The 20,648-nt window shown below is 45.9% G+C and overlaps 1 protein-coding gene across 1 annotated transcript in view; it reads left to right on the top strand.

Annotated features, from left to right (window-relative positions):
- PSMA1 (proteasome subunit alpha 1) overlaps positions 1–20,648 on the top strand; it is a 123,236-nt gene that overhangs the window by 49,815 nt on the left and 52,773 nt on the right. The window contains exon 4 of the mRNA XM_030201041.1: positions 18,091–18,194. Coding sequence (XP_030056901.1) covers positions 18,091–18,194 — 104 coding nt within the window. The remainder of the gene's footprint in view (positions 1–18,090; positions 18,195–20,648) is intronic.

Raw genomic sequence — 20,648 nt, 5'->3', positions numbered from 1 at the left:
TAAACCAACCTATTTTCTTGCCCTCCTTTGTCGAGGAGGAGTTTCCAGAATCTTTTGGGCAATTGCACCTTTGGACGTGCGCAGGACTCTGCTGTAGTATCTGCGAGTTACTAACTCTTTCAGGACCTCTGATCATCTGTTTGCTATCAGGTCCTCGCAGAGGGTCTCCAGCGTCTAAAGCCACTATTGCCCGCTGGCTTAAAGAATCTATCTTTTCAGCGTATTTCCTTGCTGGCCGGCCTCCGCCTGATGCCTTTAAGGCGCATTCCACTAGAGGAATTTCCTCTTCTTGGGCTGAAACTGGAGCACTCTCTCTTCAAGAGATTTGTAGTGCAGCAACATGGGCTTCTAAGCTCTCTTTTGCCCGACATTACAGGCTGGATGTGGCTGCCAGGAGGGACGCACATTATGGAGCGCAAGTGCTGGCACGTGATGTGGCTTGTTCCCACCCTATCTAGGGATTGCTTTGATACATCCCATCTGTAATGGCTGCATCTGCTTGATGACAAGGAAGGGAAAATTAGGTTCTTACCATGATAATTTTCTTTCCTTTAGTCATAGCAGATGCAGCCATGATCCCTCCCTGTCTGATGCTATCTGCTGTAAATCTATTTCAGGTTCTGTTCGTGTTTCCTGGAGTTCCGTCCTTGGGAGAAAGTCGGAAAACAGTCTTCAGGATTCTTGTTCAATTAAAGGAGGATGACTTAATTCCCTCCAGTTTCATGTTTTGGAGGATGAGTTTATTCCCTCCGGGAGGATGTTTCATTCACTCCATTCTGAGTTAATGCCCTTTGTTGTAGGGCCATCGTTCGCTGTGAGGAAAGCTCATGTTATTCCCATTGCGGTTTGCCATACTGCTTTGGAAGCTTCAAATACTGAAGAGAGGCAGTGGAGCAAGCTGGTATGAGGCATTGAAAAAAGTGTGCTCTCTATCTCCCTCTGCTGGTTGATGGACACAACCCATCTGTAATGGCTGCATCTGCTATGACTAAAGGAAAGAAAATTATCACGGTAAGAACCTAATTTTCCCACTTTTTTTTTTACAATTTACAACAAATTACTACTCTACCTATGAAAAGTTATTCTGTTATACTTCCTCTGTTTACATCAGTATGCTGCACAAGCTGGCATGCTTGAAAATATGTGAGATTAAATAAAAATACTGCTAACAGTAAAGAACGGCAACATGGATGCAGCAGCTCATAGGTTTGTTTGCTTTGCTTTTAGTGTACACACAACGGCTGCTTGGGGAAAGGTAAACGCAGACTAACCTAAGTGGCTTCAACTTTTTGACGTCTTGCCATCTGCTGTTCTCAATCAAACCTCCTCGGTTATACCATAGCGCTTCCACCTCCCCCCCCCCCCCTTCACAATCCCCTTGAGTCTGCTATAGAGTCTGTGGTGGTCTAGTGGTTAGTAAGGGCAGGAGCAATCCGTAGTTGCTTTTGCTGGCTACAATGTCAAAATGGATGCTGCTCTTGCTGGCTCCAATGTCAAAATGGATGCTTCCACCTTGAGTGGTAGCCTTGCAACTCTGCTGTTGGAGATCACGGCAGCTACTGTAATGGCAGAGAGAGCATGAGCAGGAGTGACTATTTATTTTATTGCATTTGTATCCCACATTTTCCCACCTATTTGCGGGCTCAGTGTGGCTTACAATACATTGTGAATGATGGAAATACAATTTGTCGCAGTACGGTTATGGGTTACATTGTGAAGAGTTATGGGAAGACAAAGTCAGTCAAGATATCATTTGGGAATAGAACAATGGAAAGTAACAATGGGGAAATGATAGGGCGATAGAACAATAGCAAGAGAGCATTAGGGTATAACAATTTTATCTGTGGGTAGAGTTTTAAGTGTGGTGAAAGTATGGGGAAGTGAATTCAGAAAAGAGTGTATTGATGCAATTCTATTAGTGTGTATGTGTTTCATGTGTTTTGATCCTTGCAGTAAATTTTCTCAAAGAGATGAGTCTTCAATAGTTTGCGGAAGTCGGTTAATTCGTAGATCGTTTTCAGGTTGCGTGGTAGTGTATTCCAGAATTGCGTGCTCATATAAGAGAAGGTTGGTGCATGCAGTACTTTGTATTTTATGCCTTTGCACTTAGGGAAATGGAGATTGAGGAAAGTTCGGGATGATCTTTTAGCGTTTCTGGGTGGCAGGTCTATTAAATCTGACAGACCTCCAGGAACTCTAAGGTAGACAAGTGGCGGGGGGGGGGGGGGGGGGGGAGAGGAGGGAATGGAGGTTGTACGGTTTGGAGCAGGGCCAGTTTTGGTTTCTTCCGGAGTTTAAAAAAGGTTTGGATAGCTTCCTAAAAGAAAAGTCCATGAGCAATTATTAAAATGGTCTTGGGGAAAATCCACTGATTTATTTCTGGGATAAGCAGCATGAAATGTACTGTACTGTTTTGGGATCTTGCCAGGTACTTGTGGCCTGGATTGGCCACTGTTGGAAACAGGATACTGGGCTTGATGGTCTGTCCCAATATGGCAACACTTATGTACTTATATACTTACGTAGAGTGGCAAATTTTGGCCACAGATTCGATTTCTTCTGAAACTAGGAAAAAAAGAACAGTCACTAATGGGAACTGATAAAGAAGTAAAATTGCAGAGTTGTGTTTTAGGCCACAGAAGTGTAAATAGATCCATGATAACTTCAGAGAAATTTAAGTAAAATAATACTTCAGTCAGTTTTAACCTGTTGTTCTAAGTGTAGATAAGAGGTTACATTTTGTGGGTAGAAAAATTTAACTGTACCTTGACATATTATCCCAAAAGCTCAGATGAGGTGCCCTCTTTAATGGTGGTGAGAGGAAGACTCTGTCTCCACTAAAACCTAGAGGCAGGGCAATTTTATAACTGGGCACCTGTATTTACATGCCCTTCCTTGTGTTGATGTACAGAATAGTGGTACTTAGGCACATAAGTATACCGTTAAGAACATAAGTGTAGCCATACTGGGTCAGACCAATGATCCATCTAGCCCAGTATTCTGTTTTCCAAACAGTGGCCAAGGCAGGTCACAAGTACTTGGCAGAAACCCAAATCGTGGCAACACTCCATACTACAAATACCAGGGCAAGCAGTTGCTTCCCATGTCGGTCTCAATAGCAGACTATGGACTTTTCCTCCAGGAACTTGTTCAAACTTTTTTTTTTAAACCCAGATACACTAACCACTGTTACTACCTCCTCTGGCAAAGAGTTCCAGAGCTTAACTATTCATTGAGTGAAAAAATATTTCCTCCTATTTGTTTTAAAAGTATTTCCATGTAACTTCCTTGAGTGTCCCATAATCTTTGTACTTTTGGAATGAGTAAAAAATTGATTTGCTGCTTCTCGTTTTGCACCACTCAGGATTTTGTAGACCTCAATCATATCTCACCTCATCCATCTCTTTTGCAAGCTGAAGAGCCCTAACTTCTTTAGCCATTCCTCATATGAGAGGAGTTCCATCCCCTTTATCATTTTGGTCACTCTTCTTTGAACCTTTTCTAATTCCGCTATATCTTTTTTGAGATACGGTGACCAGAACTGAATGTAATACTCGAGGTGCGGGTGCACCATGGAGAGATACAAAGGCATTATTTTCGGTCTTATTCACCATCCCTTTCCTAATAATTCCTAGCATCCTCTTTGCTTTTATGGCTGCCACCACTGCACACTGAGCAGATTTCAGCATATTTCTACACAGATACCTAGATTTTTCTGTTGAGCGCTAACACCCAAGGTGGACCCTAGCATCAGGTAACTATGATTCGGATTATTCTTTACAATGTGCATCACCTTGCATGTGTCCACATCAAATTTCATCTGCCATTTGTTTGCCCAGTCTTCCAATTTCCTAAGGTCTTCCTGCAATATTTCACAGTCCGCACGTGTTTTAACAACCTTGAATAGTTCTGTATCATCTGCAAAATTTAATCACCTCGCTTGTCATTCTGATTTCCATGTCATTTATAAATATGTTAAATTGCACCGGTCCCAGTACAGATCCCTGCACTCCACTGTTCAGGGCCGGTCTTAGCAAGTGCGTGGCCCTATGCAGACCAATTTGATGGGGCCCCACCCTAGCTCTGCCCCACCCTAGCTCTGCCCCCACCCTAGCTTCACCACATTGATAAGATTATTCCATTTTTAGAACATTCTTTTATTTATGACATTTCAAATAGACAAATGAAGCTAAACTTGTACAAAAAACTGATTGAAATAATAAGCACAATGCTATCATGAAACCTCCCCTCCCCAGAAATTATTCAGTTCAAGTCCACTACAATTAGTAGTTCCAATTCTCATAACAAAGGAGAATAAAGGAAAAATATTAAGAAAAGATTCAGTACTTTCAAATTCCCCTATTACTCTGTAACCCATATATGCAATGAAATGAAAATATATACAATAAAATAAAGTGATGTGTGAAATATAATGTACAATATAAAAACATATAGACCACCAAGGTATTAAAATTGTTTTAAAATATATACCACAACTCTCTGACTCAAGAAGACTCCGACGCTGTCATCCATAATTGTCTGACAACACACAGAAAAAAATAAGTAAAAATAAAATAGTCACAATTAATACCTTATACACCAATATACCAGCCATACGGAAAATGCAGACCGTCAACAATATGAAGCTAGCAAGGGATCATAATATCACAATTCGCATGTAGAGCCACAAAACACCCTTTTAGAGGTAGTGTGTCATGATTTAGGCTCTACACCCTTTCTGATGTTTGGTTCTACCTTAGTAAGGCCAACACACAATCTCTCCACTGCAAAACACTATACACAAACTTGTGCAAAAACACACTCATAACCTTGACAAACCATAAACAGCACTAATTCCAAGGACAGGATTTGCTACAACCTTATGAGTGGCGTGGAACGGTAACTGTAATTACATCAGGCTGTAAAACACCAGTGCACAACCTAGTGAAACACAAAAAGGGCTGCAAACTATACACTAGCAGAATACTGCACCTTCCTTGATCACACCTGAAAAACACATGAAGGCAAAATACTGAACTGGAAAGTTACTTCAAGAAGTCAGACTCAGCATGCAGCAATACTACAAAAATTGAAACTTACATGAAAAATATCACAGATGCACATTTCCAAAAACTGACACATTCCAATTAATAAATCCTGAATAAAATAGTTTTTTCTACCTTTGTTGTCTGGTGACTTTGTTTTTCTGATCATGCTTCCTCAGTATCCGATTGTGCTGCTATCTGTCCTCTTAACTCCATTTCCAGGGCTTCCTTTCCATTTATTTCTTTACTTTCTACCTTTCTTCATTTCTTGCCCTACATCCGTAAGTAAAAGCTGGGTCCTCCGCAGACTTCTGTCCAGTGGATCCAGCTTCTGCCTGTTTTCTATATCCATATGCACTTTTTCTCCTCTCTTCCTTTTTCCCTCACCTCATGTCCTTCCTCACTCTTCCCTCGCCTCCATCCATGTCCAGCGTTTCTTCTCTGTCTTCCATCCACCCATGTCCAGCGACCCTCCTGTCCCCCTGCCATCCATCTATGTCCAGCAACCCCCCTGTCCCCTCTGCCCTCCCCTGCCATCCACCTATGTTCAGAAACCCCCTCCCCTGCCATCCACCCATGTCCAGCGACCCCCCTGTCCCCTCTGCCCTCCCCTGCCATCCATGTCCAGAACCCCCCCTCCATCCACCCTTGTCCAGCAACCCTCCTGTCCTCCCTGCCATCCACCTATGTCCAGAAACCCCCTCCCCTCCATCCACCCATGTCCAGCGACCCTCCACCCATGTCCAGTGACGCAACTCTCCTCGTTCCCCTGCTCCCCCTCCCTCCAGCCACCTGAGCCCCCTTCCGTCTGAGCCCCCTCTCCCCGACCCGCCAAACGACCCTCTTCTGCCACCCGACCCGCCGGCACCTCACCTGACCCAGCATTTAAAAAAAATCTACAAGCGGCGGTGCCTCGCGTCTGAGTAAAAGAAGAAAAATAGCTTCGTCCGTTGGCCGGCCTTCCCTCATGTCCCGCCCTTGCGGAAGTTACATCAGAGGGCGGGACATGAGGGAAGGCCGGCCGACGGACAAAGCGATTTTTCTTCTTTTACTCAGATGCGCGGCACCGCCGCTTGTAGATTTTTAAAAAATGTTGGGTCAGGTGAGGTGCCGGCGGGTCGGGTGGCAGAAGAGGGTCGTTTGGAGGATCGGGCAGGGGAGCTCAGGTGGCTGGAGGGAGGGGGAGCAGGGGAACGAGGAGAGTCGTGTCGCTGGACATGGGTGGCGGACAGGTGAGCAGCGGCGGTGGTCGGAGAGGCGAGGCAGAGTTGAGGCGTGCCGCGGGGCCCTATGCGGCTGCCTCGGTCGCCTCTGCCTAAGACCGGCCCTGCCACTGTTCACCCTCTTCCATTGAGAGAGGTGACCATTTAACCCTACCCTCTGTTTTCTGTCCAAAAACCAATTCCTAATCCACACCAGAACCTTGCATCCTATCCCATGACTCTCTCATTTTCTCAGGAGTCTCTTATGAGGAACTTTAACAAAAAGCTTTCTGAAAATCTAGATACACTACATCAACCAGCTCACCTTTATCCACATGTTTATTCATGCCTTCAAAGAAATGAAGCAAATTGGTGAGGCAAGACTTCCCTCTGCTGAACCCATGCTGACTCTGTCCCATGAAACCATGTTTGTCTGTGTCCTATAGTTTTATTCTTTATAATGGTTTCCACCATTTTGCCCGGCACCAACGTCAGGCTTACCAGTCTATAATTTCCCGGATCACTCCTAGAACCCTTTTTAAAAATCAGCGTCATATTGGCCACACTTCAATCTTCGGGTACTATGGATGAGTTTAATGACAGATTATATATTACTAACAACAGATCAGCAATTTCATGCTTGAGTCCTTTGAGTACCGTTGGATGTATTCTATCCGATCCAGGTGATTTACTACTCTTTAATTTGTCAGTTTGGCTCAGTACATCTTCCAGGTTCACCGAGATTTCTTTCAATTCCTCCACATCAGCACCCTTGAAAACCATTTCCGGTACAGGCAGTTCTCATACTTCTTACGTAAAGATAGAAGCAAAGAATTCCTTCAGTTTCTCTGCTTTGGCCTTGTCCTCCCTGAGCGCACTTTTTGCTCCTTTGTGCTCTAACGATCCCACGAATTCCTTTGCAGGCTTTCTGCTTCTGATGCACCTGAAAAAGTTGTTACTGTGAGCTTTAGCCTCTGCGGTAAGTTTGTTTTCATATTCCATTTTAGCCTTCATTATTAATGCTTTGCATCTGACTTTCCAGTGCTTGTTGCTTCATTTGGGTCCTTTTTCCATTCTTTGAAGGACAATCCTTTGGCTGTAATGGCATTTTTTTACTTCACCATTTAACCATGCAGGCTGACGTTTTCTCTTTCCACCTTTGCAAATATGTGGAATGCATCTGGACTGGGCTTCCAAGATGCTATTTTTCAATAACATCCACACCTGATTTAGTGTCCTAACTTAACTTTTGCAGCCGATCCTTTTAGTTTCTTTTTAACCATTTTCCTCATTTTATTCTAGTCGCCTTTCGAAAACTAAATGCAGCTACAGTAGATTTCTTTTCTGGGTTCATCCCAGATAGCTCAATCATGTTTCCCAGGGCACCCAACACCACCACCTCTCGCACTATGCCCTGCATGCCACTAAGGACCAGATCCAAAATGGCTCCCCCTCATGTCTGTTCCTGAACCAGCTGCTCCAAGAAGCAGTTGTTTTATTACATCTAGAAACTTTAACTCCCTGTCAATCCCCGATGTAACATTTATCCAGTCAATATAGGGGTAATTGAAATCACCCATTATTTTAGTGTTGCCCAGTTTGCCAGCTTTCCTAATCTCTGTAAACATTTCTTCATCAGTCTGTTCGTTCTGCCCCAGCGGACGGTAGTATAGCCCTAAATGAATACTCCTTTTCTTCACACATGGAATTTCTATCCATATTGATTTCCACGCTGCTATCTGTGTCATGTGGAATGTTCATTTTATATGACTCAATTCCCTCTTTAACATATAGCGCATATAGAAACTAGTTGTTAATGCTTGCTTTTCTCCCCCCCCCCCCCCCCCCAAATACTAAACTAGGTCCTGCGGTGCCTGCTAGAGGCTATATGTTAATGTTATGGTACGAAGTTCAAGTTTTAAAACTAAGGGGAAAAGAGTATGGCGATTAGTTGTTTAGTTTGATTTTTTTTTTTTTAATATTTTTATTTTACCTTTCACTAACCTACAGTTCCTCCTTTAAATCCCAATCTTTACGTTCCCAAAGCACAAAGCAAATAATCACTTTCCAGAGAAATGTCCTCTTCTCTCAGAACTTCTCAGAAAGCTTACCTTTGAGAATGCTACAGGGCACCAAAGCACTCTTGTGTAATAGTACACATAACTGGCTTTGTGTGTGGGGGGGTGCATTCGGTGTAAATTATGTTCAAAAATCAGCACTGACAAAAAACGGTGCTAAACACTATTCTGTAAAGGGCGTACACTTTTTATAGAATCTCACTAAGCTCTGATATTTGAGTGCCAGACTTAAGCCTAATAAAACCATATGTAAATGCGGGCACCCAAGTTAGGTGCATTGAGGCAGTATTCTGTAAAAATGCATGTAATGTTTCAGAATGCCTCTGATACCCATGCCCCTCCCGTGGCTACATCCCTTTTTGAGTTACATGCTATGCCTTATAGAAGAGCATGCAGCCAGATGTGCATGCAGATTTTATCAGGTGCCAATTAACATCAATAATTGGTTGTTATCCAATTGACATTAGCTCATTAGCTAATTAATTTGTGTGCAGATTTTGGTGCATAAATCTAGGTGCCATATATAGAATCTGTGGGCTGTTGCTTAAATGCAAGGGGGGCGGGCAATGGGCAGGGCTCCCACTTCTGTATGCAACTTACAGAATACTGTATTTTATGCATGATGTTCCAGAAGTTGCGCTGATGTCAGGTAACACTAGTATATTCTATAATGGAATCTGGGCACCGAATGGCATTATAGAGTACTCTTGCCATGCAACATTGGGGCATTTTAAAAGAAGGCAGCAATTTTATAGAATTGTTCCCAGAGTATGTAACTTCAAAAAGGTTGCTGTGCTACCTCCCTTGATGGCAGCACTCTTTATCCTGCAGGAGATGTGCATAAGCACCTCCCCACCTGCTGCTGGCTGAAATCTTGTGCTGTTACTACTACTACTACTACTACTTACATTTCTATAGCACCACTAGATGTACAGCGCTATACACTAAACATGTAAGAGAGAGTCCCTACTCAGAGTTTACAATCTAATCAAGACAGACAAACAGGATAAATAAGAGATTAGGGAATTACTTATGGTGGGAATGATAACACAGACATGGGTACTGAACAAGTTAATAGGAGTTAGAAGTTAAAAGCAGCCTCAAAAAGGTGGGCTTTTAGCCAAGATTTGAGGACGGACAGAGATGGAGCTTGACGTACTGACTCAGGAAATCTAGACATATGGTTAAGCAAGATAAAAGGAATGGAGTCTGGAGTTGGCAGTGGAGGAGAAGGCTACCAGATAAGAGATTTAAGTGATGAACAGAGTTCCTGGGGAGAAGTGTATGGAGACTTCAGCCCAGCAGCAAGAGGTGAGGTTTTATGCACTTTTTTGCTGCTGGGGACAAGACAAATGGTGCTGCTATAGTAAGTTATGTCTACAGCTGTCTGCCTCTGCAATGTGGGATCATTGCACATCCCCTCTCCCCATCACTGTAGGAGCTGCTTGGGCAGAATTTATGCCACTGCTAAAAATGCTTTATTCCATATCATCAAGCTGATCAATCCATAGACTGGTGGGTTGTATCCATCTACCAGCAGGTGGAGATAGAGAGCAAACTTTTGCCTCCCTATATGTGGTCATGTGCTGCCGGAAACTCCTCAGTATGTTCTCTATCTCAGCAGGTGGTGGTCACACACAGCAGCAGCTCTGGCTAGGCCTCCAAGCCTAATTTTTAGGTTTTGTTGAGTGCCTGGGGTTGAGGGCTCTTTTGAGCAAGTGCAAACCTGGTGGTGCCAGGTCCCTCCTTTTCTCCCCCCTCCCGCTGGCTCCGTTTAAAAAAAAAAAAAAAATTTTAAACGTCCTTAAAGGCGTTTATTTCGACGTTTATTTAAACGTTCATTGCAGCTACTCACTGGGACACCAGTTCGTTACAGCTCGGAGCGGACAGCAGGTAATTTTTACCTTTTTATAGCGGGCAGGGGGTTCCCCGATTCTTCTCCTCGTGGCATATGGCGTCGGAGGGCGAGGGCGCAAAGGGTCGCTCCCCGGATCGCTTGAGTGCTTCTAGAGGGGATGCGGGGGTCTTACAGCCTGATTCGCCCTTGTTGGGTGACAGTTTCGTGACCGATGAATGTCCCGGTCCTTCCTCCGGCGTGGCGGTTTTTCCCGCCATAAACGCCCATCCCCCGCTCCTCGCCTCCGCCATCTTGGTCGGCCACGCGGCTCGGACGGCTTCTTCGTGGGCCGCCCTTGAGGTTGGAGACATTAATGCCATGAACGCCCTTAATTTGGGCGACGGCACAAAAGCGGCTAAAGTTAAGCGCCGTTCTTCCCGCGCGGCTCCTTCGCGGAGTGTCGCGCCGGACGCCATTTTGGATGCGCAGCATGTCTCTCCCCCGCTCTTGCGAGCGCCGGTTGAGGGTGCGTCTAGGGCTGTTGCCCAGGCTGCGGAAGTGCACAGTCTGGGGGGGTTTCTCCCCCGTGTTTGTTTTGCTGCTGCATCAGGCCTTCCTCATGCACAACGCTGCCCCTGCTCCCTCGTCTGGTAAAGAGGTTGAGGTTCCCAGAGGTAAACGCCCTCAGGTTGATTCCCAGGCCTTGGAGGAATTTGTCTCCTGCGATGTAGATGAGGGCAGCGTGTCTGAGGTCTCCCAACGGTCCTTTGCGGATTCCTTGGAGGAGACGGATCCCCGCTCGGATGGAGCGGATGACCCCTCTGCAGCGGCTCTTTAGCTCAGAGGTTTTGCCCAACCTGTTAGTGCAGGCCATGGGCATTTTGAAGATTTCCTCTCCGGAGGACGTCTCTCCCTCAGCCCCTGTTGGCTCTGCCATTATGCTGGGGACGAAGCGCCCGCCTAGAACCTTCCACATGCATGATGCCATGCACTCCTTAATTTCGGCTCAATGGGATGTCCCGGAAGCGAGCCTTAAAGTGGCTAGGGCTATGTCCCGCTGCTATCCTTTGCCTGAAGGTGAACGTGAGGCCTTTCTGTGGCCTACCGTGGATTCTTTAATCACTGCGGTGACTAAGAAAACGGCGTTACCAGTGGAAGGTGGCACGGCCCTAAAGGACGCCCAAGACAGAGGATTGGAGGCGGCCTTAAGGTCGTCCTTTGAGGCGGCTGCTTTAAGTTTGCAGGCCTCAGTTTGCGGCTCCTATGTGGCCAGGGCGTGCCGGACTATGGTGCAGCGGGCTTCCCCCTCGGATCATTCCTTGAGGGCTGTTTGGCCGGCCCTGGAATCGGGCTTAGCCTATTTGGCAGACTTGCTGTATGATGTCTTGAGAGCCTCAGCTAAAGGCATGGCTCAGACAATCTCTGCGCGGCGGTGGCTTTGGCTGAAACATTGGTCTGCTGATCATGCCTCTAAATCCCGCCTGGCTAGATTGCCTTTTAAAGGCAAGCTGCTCTTTGGGGTCGAGCTGGACAAAATCGTGACTGATCTCGGCACGTCTAAGGGCAAGAAGTTACCAGAGGTCAGGGCTCGGGCTAGTACTCGCCCTGGTACCTCCAGAGGACGGGCTCAGGAAGCCCGTCGGTACCGCCCGGGCAGGTCGGGCTCCTCTGCCCTCTCTTCCTTCAAGAGGAACTTCTCCCCCAAGCAGCATTCCTTTCGCAGAGACCGCCGTCCCGGAGGTGCTCCCTCCGGTCCTCCCCCAGGGTCTCGTACCCAATGACGGGGCCTTGATCCACGCCTCAGTGCAGATTGGAGGACGGCTGTCCTCGTTTATGGGCGAGTGGACCACAATAACTTCAGACGCTTGAGTGCTGGAAGTCATCAGAGACGGCTACAAGCTAGAGTTCTGCCGACCCTTAAAAGACGGGTTTGTACTCTCTCCCTGCAAGTCTCCGGTCAAAGCTGTGGCAGTGCAGCAGACCTTGGACAATCTGTTCCGCCTGGGGGCGGTCGTTCCGGTGCCAGAGAATCAGCCTGGCAAGGGACGTTACTCCTTTTTCTTTGTGATTCCAAAGAAAGGAGGTTCTGTACGGCCTATCCTCGACCTCAAGGGGTCCATTGGGCCTTGAAAGTTCGGCACTTTCACATGGAGACCCTCCGCTCTGTTATAGCGGCAGTGAAGGCAGGAGAGTTCCTGGCATCCTTGGACTTCAAGGACGCGTACTTGCATATTCCCATCTGGCCTCCTCATCAACGCTTTTTGCGTTTTGCAGTACTGGTCGACACTTCCAGTTCAGAGCCCTCCCGTTCGGGTTGGCTACTGCTCCGCGGACATTCTCCAAAGTAATGGTGGTCATCGCGGCCTTCCTGTGGAAGGAAGGAGTTCAAGTCCATTCTTATCTGGACGACTGGTTGATCCAAGCCCCTCTTATGCAGAGTGCGGCAAAGCTGTGAACCGGGTGGTTGCTCTTTCGAGCTCCCTGAGGTGGATCATCAACTGGGAGAAAAGCCAGCTGCGCCCGACTCAGTCCCTGGAGCATCTGGGAGTTTGATTCGACACCCAAGTGGGCAGAGTGTTTCTGCCAGACAATTGGATTGTCAAGCTTCAGGCTCAGGTGGACTAGTTCCTAGTAGCCTCTCCTATTCGGACTTGGGACTATGTGCAGCTGTTGGGCTCTATGTCGGCCACGATGGATGTAGTGCCCTGGGCCAGGGCTCATATGAGACCACTTCGACAATCTCTGCTGCTGCGCTGGACTCCGATGTCGGAGGATTATGCTGTGCGCCTTCCCTTGGACCCAGCAGTGCGCAAGGCGCTGAGCTGGTGGACGCAGACAGACAAGTTGTCTGCAGGAATGCCTCTGGTGACCCCGGAGTGGATTGTCGTCACGACGGACGCCTCTTTGTCGGGCTGGGGAGCCCTCTTCTTGGGAAGGACAGCGCAGGGGCTCTGGTCTCCTGCAGAGGCAAAGTGGTCTATCAACCTCCTGGAACTCAGAGCCATTCGGTTGGCGTTTTTGGAGTTCATCCCGGTACTGGCGTTGAAGCCAGTACGGGTCCTGTTGGACAATGCCACGGCTGTGGTCTATGTCAACCGCCAGGGAGGTACCAAGAGCGCCCCTCTAGCCAAGGCAGCCGTGATTCTATGCCAGTGGGCGGTAGCGAGCCTGGAGCAGCTGTCAGCAGCCCACATTGCCGGAGTCATGAATGTCAAGGCGGACTTTCTCAGTCGCCATACCTTGGATCCCGGAGAGTGGCAGTTATCGGCTCAGGCGTTCTTGGATATCACGAAGCGCTGGGGCCAGCCGAGCCTAGATCTATTGGCGTCATCGGCCAGTTGCCAAGTGCCGCGTTTTTTCAGCAGAGGACGGGACCCTCGATCTCTGGGAGTCGATGCTCTCCTCTAACAGTGGCCAACACAAGAGCTTCTCTATGTGTTCCCGCCCTGGCCCATGTTGGGCAGGGTGCTAGACCGATTGGCAAAGCATCCGGGCTGGATAATCCTGGTGGGGCTGCCAGTGGAGCAGGGTCTGTTACATCAGGGTCCCGTGGTGATGGAGGATCCCTCCCCCTTTGGGCTTACGGCCTGGCTATTGAGCGGCAGCGTCTGAGGAAGAAGGACTTCTCAGACAAGGTCATCGCCACTATGCTGAGAGCGAGGAAGCGCTCTACTTTTACTGCTTACGCCAGGGTTTGGCGTACCTTTGCAGCGTGGCGAAGCAGGCTCATTTTCTTCATTCACTGCTCCAATTTCTTCAGTGTTGGCATTCCTGCAAGAAGGTCTGGAGAAAGGCCTGTCGCTCAGTTCCCTTTAAGTCCAGGTAGCGGCCCTGGCTTGCTTCAGGGACCGCCTGAAGGGTGCTTCCCTGGCTTCGTAGCCAGATGTGGTGCGTTTTCTCAAGGGAGTTAAGCACCTGCGCCCTCCTCTGCACTCAATGGTGCCTGCGTGGAATTTTAACCTGGTGCTCAGAGCATTACAGAAGCCGCCTTTTGAACCGTTGTTGAGGGCATCTCTGAAAGACCTGACGTTGAAAGCAGTCTTTTTGGTGGCTATCCTTCAGCCAGAAGAGTTTCCGAGCTCCAGGCACTCTCATGTCGAGAGTCTTTTCTGCAGTTCACTGAGGCAGGAGTGACTATTCGCACAGTGCCTTCCTTCCTGCCCAAGATTGTTTCTCGCTTCCATGTGAATCAGCAGCTCTGTCTCCCTTCCTTTCGTAGGGAGGACTACCCAGAGGAGTACTCTGCTCTTAAATATCTGGATGTGAGACGAGTCATCATCAGATACTTGGAAGTGACCAATGATTTCCGGAAATCGGATCATCTGTCCTGTTGGCAGGTCCTCGTAAGGGTCTGCAGGCTGCTAAGCCTCCAGTGGCAAGATGGGTCAAGGAAGTCATTGCCGCGGCTTATGTGGCCGCGGGGAAGGTGCCGCCTATCCAGCTGAAGGCTCACTCCACTAGAGCTCAGGCGGCCTCGATGGCAGAGGCCGGGTCCGTCTCCTTGGAAGAGATATGCAAGGCGGCAACTTGGGCATCGGCCCATACATTCTCCAAGCATTACCGCTTGACTGTGGCGGCACGGGCGGAGGCCCGGTGTGGAGCTTCAGTGTTGAGTTCAGGGATTTCTATGTCCCGCCCTGGGTGAGTACTGCTTCGGTACATCCCACCAGTCTATGGATTGATCAGCTTGATGATATGGAAGGTAAAATTATGTATAATCATACCTGATAATTTTCTTTCCATTAATCATAGCTGATCAATCCATAGCCCCGCCCAGATATCTGCATGGTTTCTATTCTGGTTGCATTTCAGGTTCAAGTTTAGTCTTTAGTTACTTCAGGAAGACTTCGGGTTCAGGTTTTTTCACTTGGATTCTTCAAGAGTTGAGACGAGTTTGTGTTACAGTGAGCTGCTGCATTCCTCTCCCCTCCGTTTTACGGGGCTGGATTGAGACATAAATTCTGCCGGCACTCCCTCCTGCTTCATGCGGTTGTAGGGCAGTTTTGTACCCCTCCCGCTTCGGCGGTGCTAGGGTCAGTCAGCTCCTCCCGCGGTTGCGGTTGCAGGATAAGCCAGATCCCCCCGCATCGGCGGGTGTGGTGTCCCTCCCCCGCTCCACGGGGATGAGCTGGACGGATTCCCCTCCCCCACTTGTGTGGGGATGAGCTGGGTTAATTCCCCTCCCCCACTTGTGTGGGGATGAGCTGGGTTAATTCCCCTCCCCCGTTTCGGCAGTGGTGAGCTGGGCAGAGTGTCCCTTTGTGGGTGTAATTCTCTAAGTGCTGAGTCCTGCAGATGGAGCTTTGATATCGACATACTGAGGAGTTTCCGGCAGCACATGACCACATATAGGGAGGCAAAAGTTTGCTCTCTATCTCCACCTGCTGGTAGATGGACACAACCCACCAGTCTATGGATTGATCAGCTATGATTAATGGAAAGAAAATTATCAGGTATGATTATACATAATTTTACCTTATAGTCTCACTTTTCAGACTTCTTTGATTCATGAAGTTGTAGAAAATTTGCATTGGCACAGCCCTTGGACTCTTGCAATAGTTTTCAAGATTCTACAGAAAGTTTGTAAATTCTGCAGCAATTATGTGACACATTTTCATATATCTGTTTAATATGTTTCTTTTTTCTTTATAGTAAAAAAAAAATTTTTTTTTTTGTCATTTGTGTGCCTGTAAAATGATTTGATTTTTTTCTTTTTTTTGGAAGAGTGATCAGTACAAGCGAGAGAAGAGGGCGATGGAGAATAGGAGAATGAAAGAGGGAATCTCAGTAGAGGGGATCACAGAAGAGGAATCACAAAACAGGAAAGGGAATATCTGACGAGAAATAGAGAGGATGTAGGTATAGAGGTTAGGGATGGTTGGGAAGTGGTGAAAGGAAAAAGAGGTAGAAAGGGGGAGGCAGAAGGAGAAAAAGAGTATCCATGATCAAGGAGGGAGATCCAAGAACAGGAGAGGGAGGAGCAATCCAGATACACACTCTATCCTCCTGACAATGATCCTTTCTTTCACTTGCATACCATACTCCCTCCAGTCCCCTCAGTCTCTTTCCCCAAAATGCCTTTGATTTCCCTCCCTCACTGCCAGGCTCCCCCATCTGCTTGTACTTCTTCCCTTTGCCCTGATCCATTTCCTCACCCTACTCCCCTTTGCTTCTCCTTTACTCCTACATAACTCCCTTCCCCCACCCATTTGCTTGCTTGCTTTCCCATCTTGGCTTTAACTGCAGGAAGAGACCAGCAACATGGCACCTCTAGGCAAATTCCTCCTGCTCCAGGTTGGCATCTTGCTTTACATGGTTCACCGTGTGATACTCTCAGCTTGGAAGCAGAGGGGGCGGATATAGCTTGAAGCACATTACTGTCACTGTGTGCAGAAGAAGCTGAGAATACATTGGATGAGGGGCATGAGAGAAGCATCACCATTGTTGGCATGCTGACCCTTGGTTTCCCATGTTCCACAGGGAATTGGGAACTTCATGGGAAGGGCCAGAGTTTATCTTGTAGTGCATGGAATTTTAGACCAGGAATGTCTAATTGTATAGTTTGAAATATATATATGGTCTTCTGTTGACGAGCACACTCAGTCTGTAAACTGTATCTTCATCTCTCTATATAAAAGGCACCACCAACGTTCTATGAAGCCTCCAGCCGGAAATGTGAAGGGGGAGAGAGATCCAGTTTCCCCACGAGTGTCTGCCCCGCCCTCGCTCTCTCTGTAACACAAACAGTGAAGGAAAACACAGCAAAGCACAAAATCAAATCGCTCTCTCTGTAACAGTGAAGGACTCAGAGGGGGGAGGGGAGAGAGGGCAGAGGGCAGGGACACACACACTCCCACATGCACACAGAAGAAAACCTTGCTAGCCCCCGTTTCATTTGCATCAGAAACGGGGCTTTTTTACTAGTAAATATATAAACAGGATGGCTTGCTACAGAGGGTGGCTACTATAATTATCGGTGGTTTTCATCATAAGGAAAAGGGAATTGGGAATTGATATATCGTCTTTCTGTTGTTACAATCAAACCAGTTTACATATTATATACAGCTACTTACTTTGTACCTGGGGCAATGGAGGGTTAAGTGATTTGACCAGAGTCACATAAAGCATATGGAGACAGACTAAAAATATTTCATCTGAAAGGGAGCTTTAGAATGAGGAGGTCATAGGATAAAGGTGAAAGAGGATAGATTCACAAGTAATAATCTAGGTAAATATTTATTTACAGAGAGGGTTGTGAACGGCCTCCCGATGGAGAGGAGGACAGTGTCTGAATTCAAGAAATCATGTGACAAGCAGAGGATCTCTAAGGAAGAAGATATTGTGGAACTTAGTAGTTGTTGTAGACAGGCAGACTGGATAATAATAAAACTTTATAGCCCGCTATATCTCAACAATCTAAGTGGGGAACATAAAATACATACATAATAAAATCCAACTTAATAAAAATGGTTAATAACAAACATAGTGATAACTAATACAAACATGCACAGGACTGCGAAAATAACATATCATTAGTCACTGAAACTTTATCCTTCATCTAAAGATCTGTATGCACAAATAAACAGGTGGATCTTTAAATTCTTCTTGAACTGAGTATTTTCTTGCACACTATGAAATTCCCTGGGCAATGCATTCCATAACTTGGGGCCTTTAACATAGAATAGATCTATATTCTTCCAGGTAAATGTCCTTAAAAGAGGGGACCTTAGGCAGTTGTTGTGAGGATCTAAGAGAGCTTGATGGTTCTATACTGTCCTTAGCTCAGAGCAGTTTATAATCCTAACTATAATAGTACTGACAGAGTAAAGGGAAAATAAGGGAATTGGGAATAGGTTATGTTGTCTTTATCTGCCATCATTCTCTGTTTCTACACACAGTATTTTGTTTATTTTCCATTTTATGCATAGAGAGCACAGTCTGAACTGGCAGCACATCAGAAAAAAATTCTGAATGTGGACAACCACATTGGCATCTCAATTGCTGGTCTTACTGCTGATGCAAGACTCTTGTGGTAAGGAATTTGTAAGCATCTAAGAAATAACAAAGGACTGCATTCAGTGTGTTTTTATCTTGGTTAACAGCTTTACCCAACAGTATTTCCTGATTTCTTTTAGGATGGTATACATTATACGTGATATCTATTACAATTTCTTAATACACTAGTGGCAGCGTTCAGAAAGCATATTTAGAATGATACATTGTAAGATAATTTAACTTTCTATTATGTAACGCTTGATCTTTATGTAACACTAATTGTCTATTTTCTGTTCCATTATCCACCAAGAACGATACATTGTAAGATTTAACTTTCTCTCGTGTTATTCTCGATCTTTATGTAACACTAATTGTCTATTTTCTGTTCTATTATCCACCAAGAACGATAAATTGTAAGCCACATTGAGCCTGCAAAAAGGTGGGAAAATGTGGGATACAAATACAATAAGTATTGTTTTTAATTCACACCACCGGTCGTTTTTTTTTTTTTCATTTTCTAATGTTGCTTTCGCTTTTAGACCTCTAGACCGTTTTTCTTTTGTGATGCTATAATCTTGTAAATTCATTTGCTTAGGATACTTATACATTTTTAATACTAACTAGTAAAAGAGGCCCATTTCCAACAGAAAGGAAATGGGCGCTAGCAAGGTTCCAGGGCCCCTCCCCTCAGAGTTCATGGCTCCATGCCCCCTCCCTGTCCTCCCTCCCTGTCCTCCGAGTTCCAGGCACCCCTTCCGGGTCCCGCCCTCATTTCCTGTTTGCGGAACGGCGGGACCAGAGGAACAGCTGAAACAGAAGTGAAAGCAAAGGCAGTCTGAAGTGGCATCCATGCGTGCTGGACTTCACTGTTGCCAGCGGAGCAGGAGGTAAAACGTTTTAAACAGCTGGCACTTACAAAGGGCTGAGGCACCCGCACATGTCCTGCTTGCACTCGGAGGCCACATAAAGAGAGGGAGGGAGGCGCTGGGCGGCGGAAATCAGAGGGGGGGCGTGGAACTCGGAAGGGAGTGGGCCCGTGGAAGGAGGGAGGTGGGGGCGGGGCGATTGTTTACTCACCTCCGGTGGCTGCTGCTGGGTTCCCTTCCCTCTCATTTCCCATTGGTCCGCCCTGTGACGCCATCCCCAGGGCGGACCAATGGGAACTGTTACGAACTCAGGCAGCCAGAAGGAGGTGCAAATTATTATATAGGATGGTGAAAATAGCAAGCTGCTAGTATTGTAGGATGTGTATCTGTTGGTTATTGAACAGTTGAGATGAGGCTTAAAAAAAATCATTCCAATGTAGATGACAAAATGTTGCCTGTATCAGAATGCTTCCTACAGGTTTATAATTATTGAAGTATAATAGCATAAAAACCCTTCCAGTGAAAAAAATTTTTTTCCATTAAATGAAATTTTGAAAATGGGTTTGAGTTTTAAATTCGTGCCTGACTCCAGATTTAGAAAAACATATTTTTTATTTATTACATTGGGTTTTTGCTGGTGGATCGAACAAAACTCCAATGGTGCTTCCTAGTATTCTGAAAATTGGAGACGCATACAAATATCCGAGTTAAGCTTCAAAAATGCTTGTGTGTTTATTAGAATTTGCATAGCTAATTTACCAATATGAAGCTCGTGGATTTTTTTTCAAGTTTACAAGAAATAGATTTTTCATTTGGCTCTTTATTATTTGTGTTTATACAGTTGCCCTCAGAAGTATAACATAAAAAGAAAAATCAAATGTGTGGCCTGAAATATAATAGATAAATACTGTTTTCCTTTGATATTTTGTTTTATTGGGTAATGTCAAGTCCCCAAACAGTATTTATTGGGTAATGTTAAGTAATGTTGGGCATATTTTTAAAAGACTTGCACATCTTTCAATCTTGATCCCTTGCTAGGCGGTATCGGAGCTTTACTCTGATAATTTATTAGTGCCCCATAGCAGAATATAAGTTGTCATTGGTAGAAAAGCAGCTCCCTTGTTCACAGAGCAACAAGCTTTACAACTTTTTAAGCTGAGTTTTCGTGTACACACCATAGAACAAAGACCAAAAAGAGTATATTTTCAGATTAGATGTGAGATTTCAGTTGTATAGTTATACACTTGGGCCAAAATTTAAAATGCTAAAAGTCAAACCTAGGCTGGCTCAGTAGTTTATTGGTGGCACTTAGAGAATGACACGAAGACGGGATAAAGTTTGTCCCCCTGGGACACATATTAACACTACTTTGAAGACTGATAATGAATTGGACAGTTATTTATGTTCAAGTGATGCAGATGACAATGTTTTCAGTTTTTGGAAAAACAACCAAAAGTGGTGGCCACATCTGGTAGAATTTACATGGGGGATCCTGTGCATTCCTGCTACTAGCACATCATCTGAGAAGACATTTTCTATTGCAGGAAGGACTCTGAAAGACAGGAGAGGTAGACTGAATTCTCAGATTGTTGATGACATTTTTCATCCACAGATTAAAAAAATCA

This window comes from Microcaecilia unicolor, chromosome 4 (genome assembly GCF_901765095.1).
Source record: "Microcaecilia unicolor chromosome 4, aMicUni1.1, whole genome shotgun sequence".
Lineage (NCBI taxonomy): Eukaryota > Metazoa > Chordata > Amphibia > Gymnophiona > Siphonopidae > Microcaecilia > Microcaecilia unicolor.
Note: the sequence above shows the minus strand (reverse complement) of the source record. Positions and strands in the feature narration are given on the sequence as shown.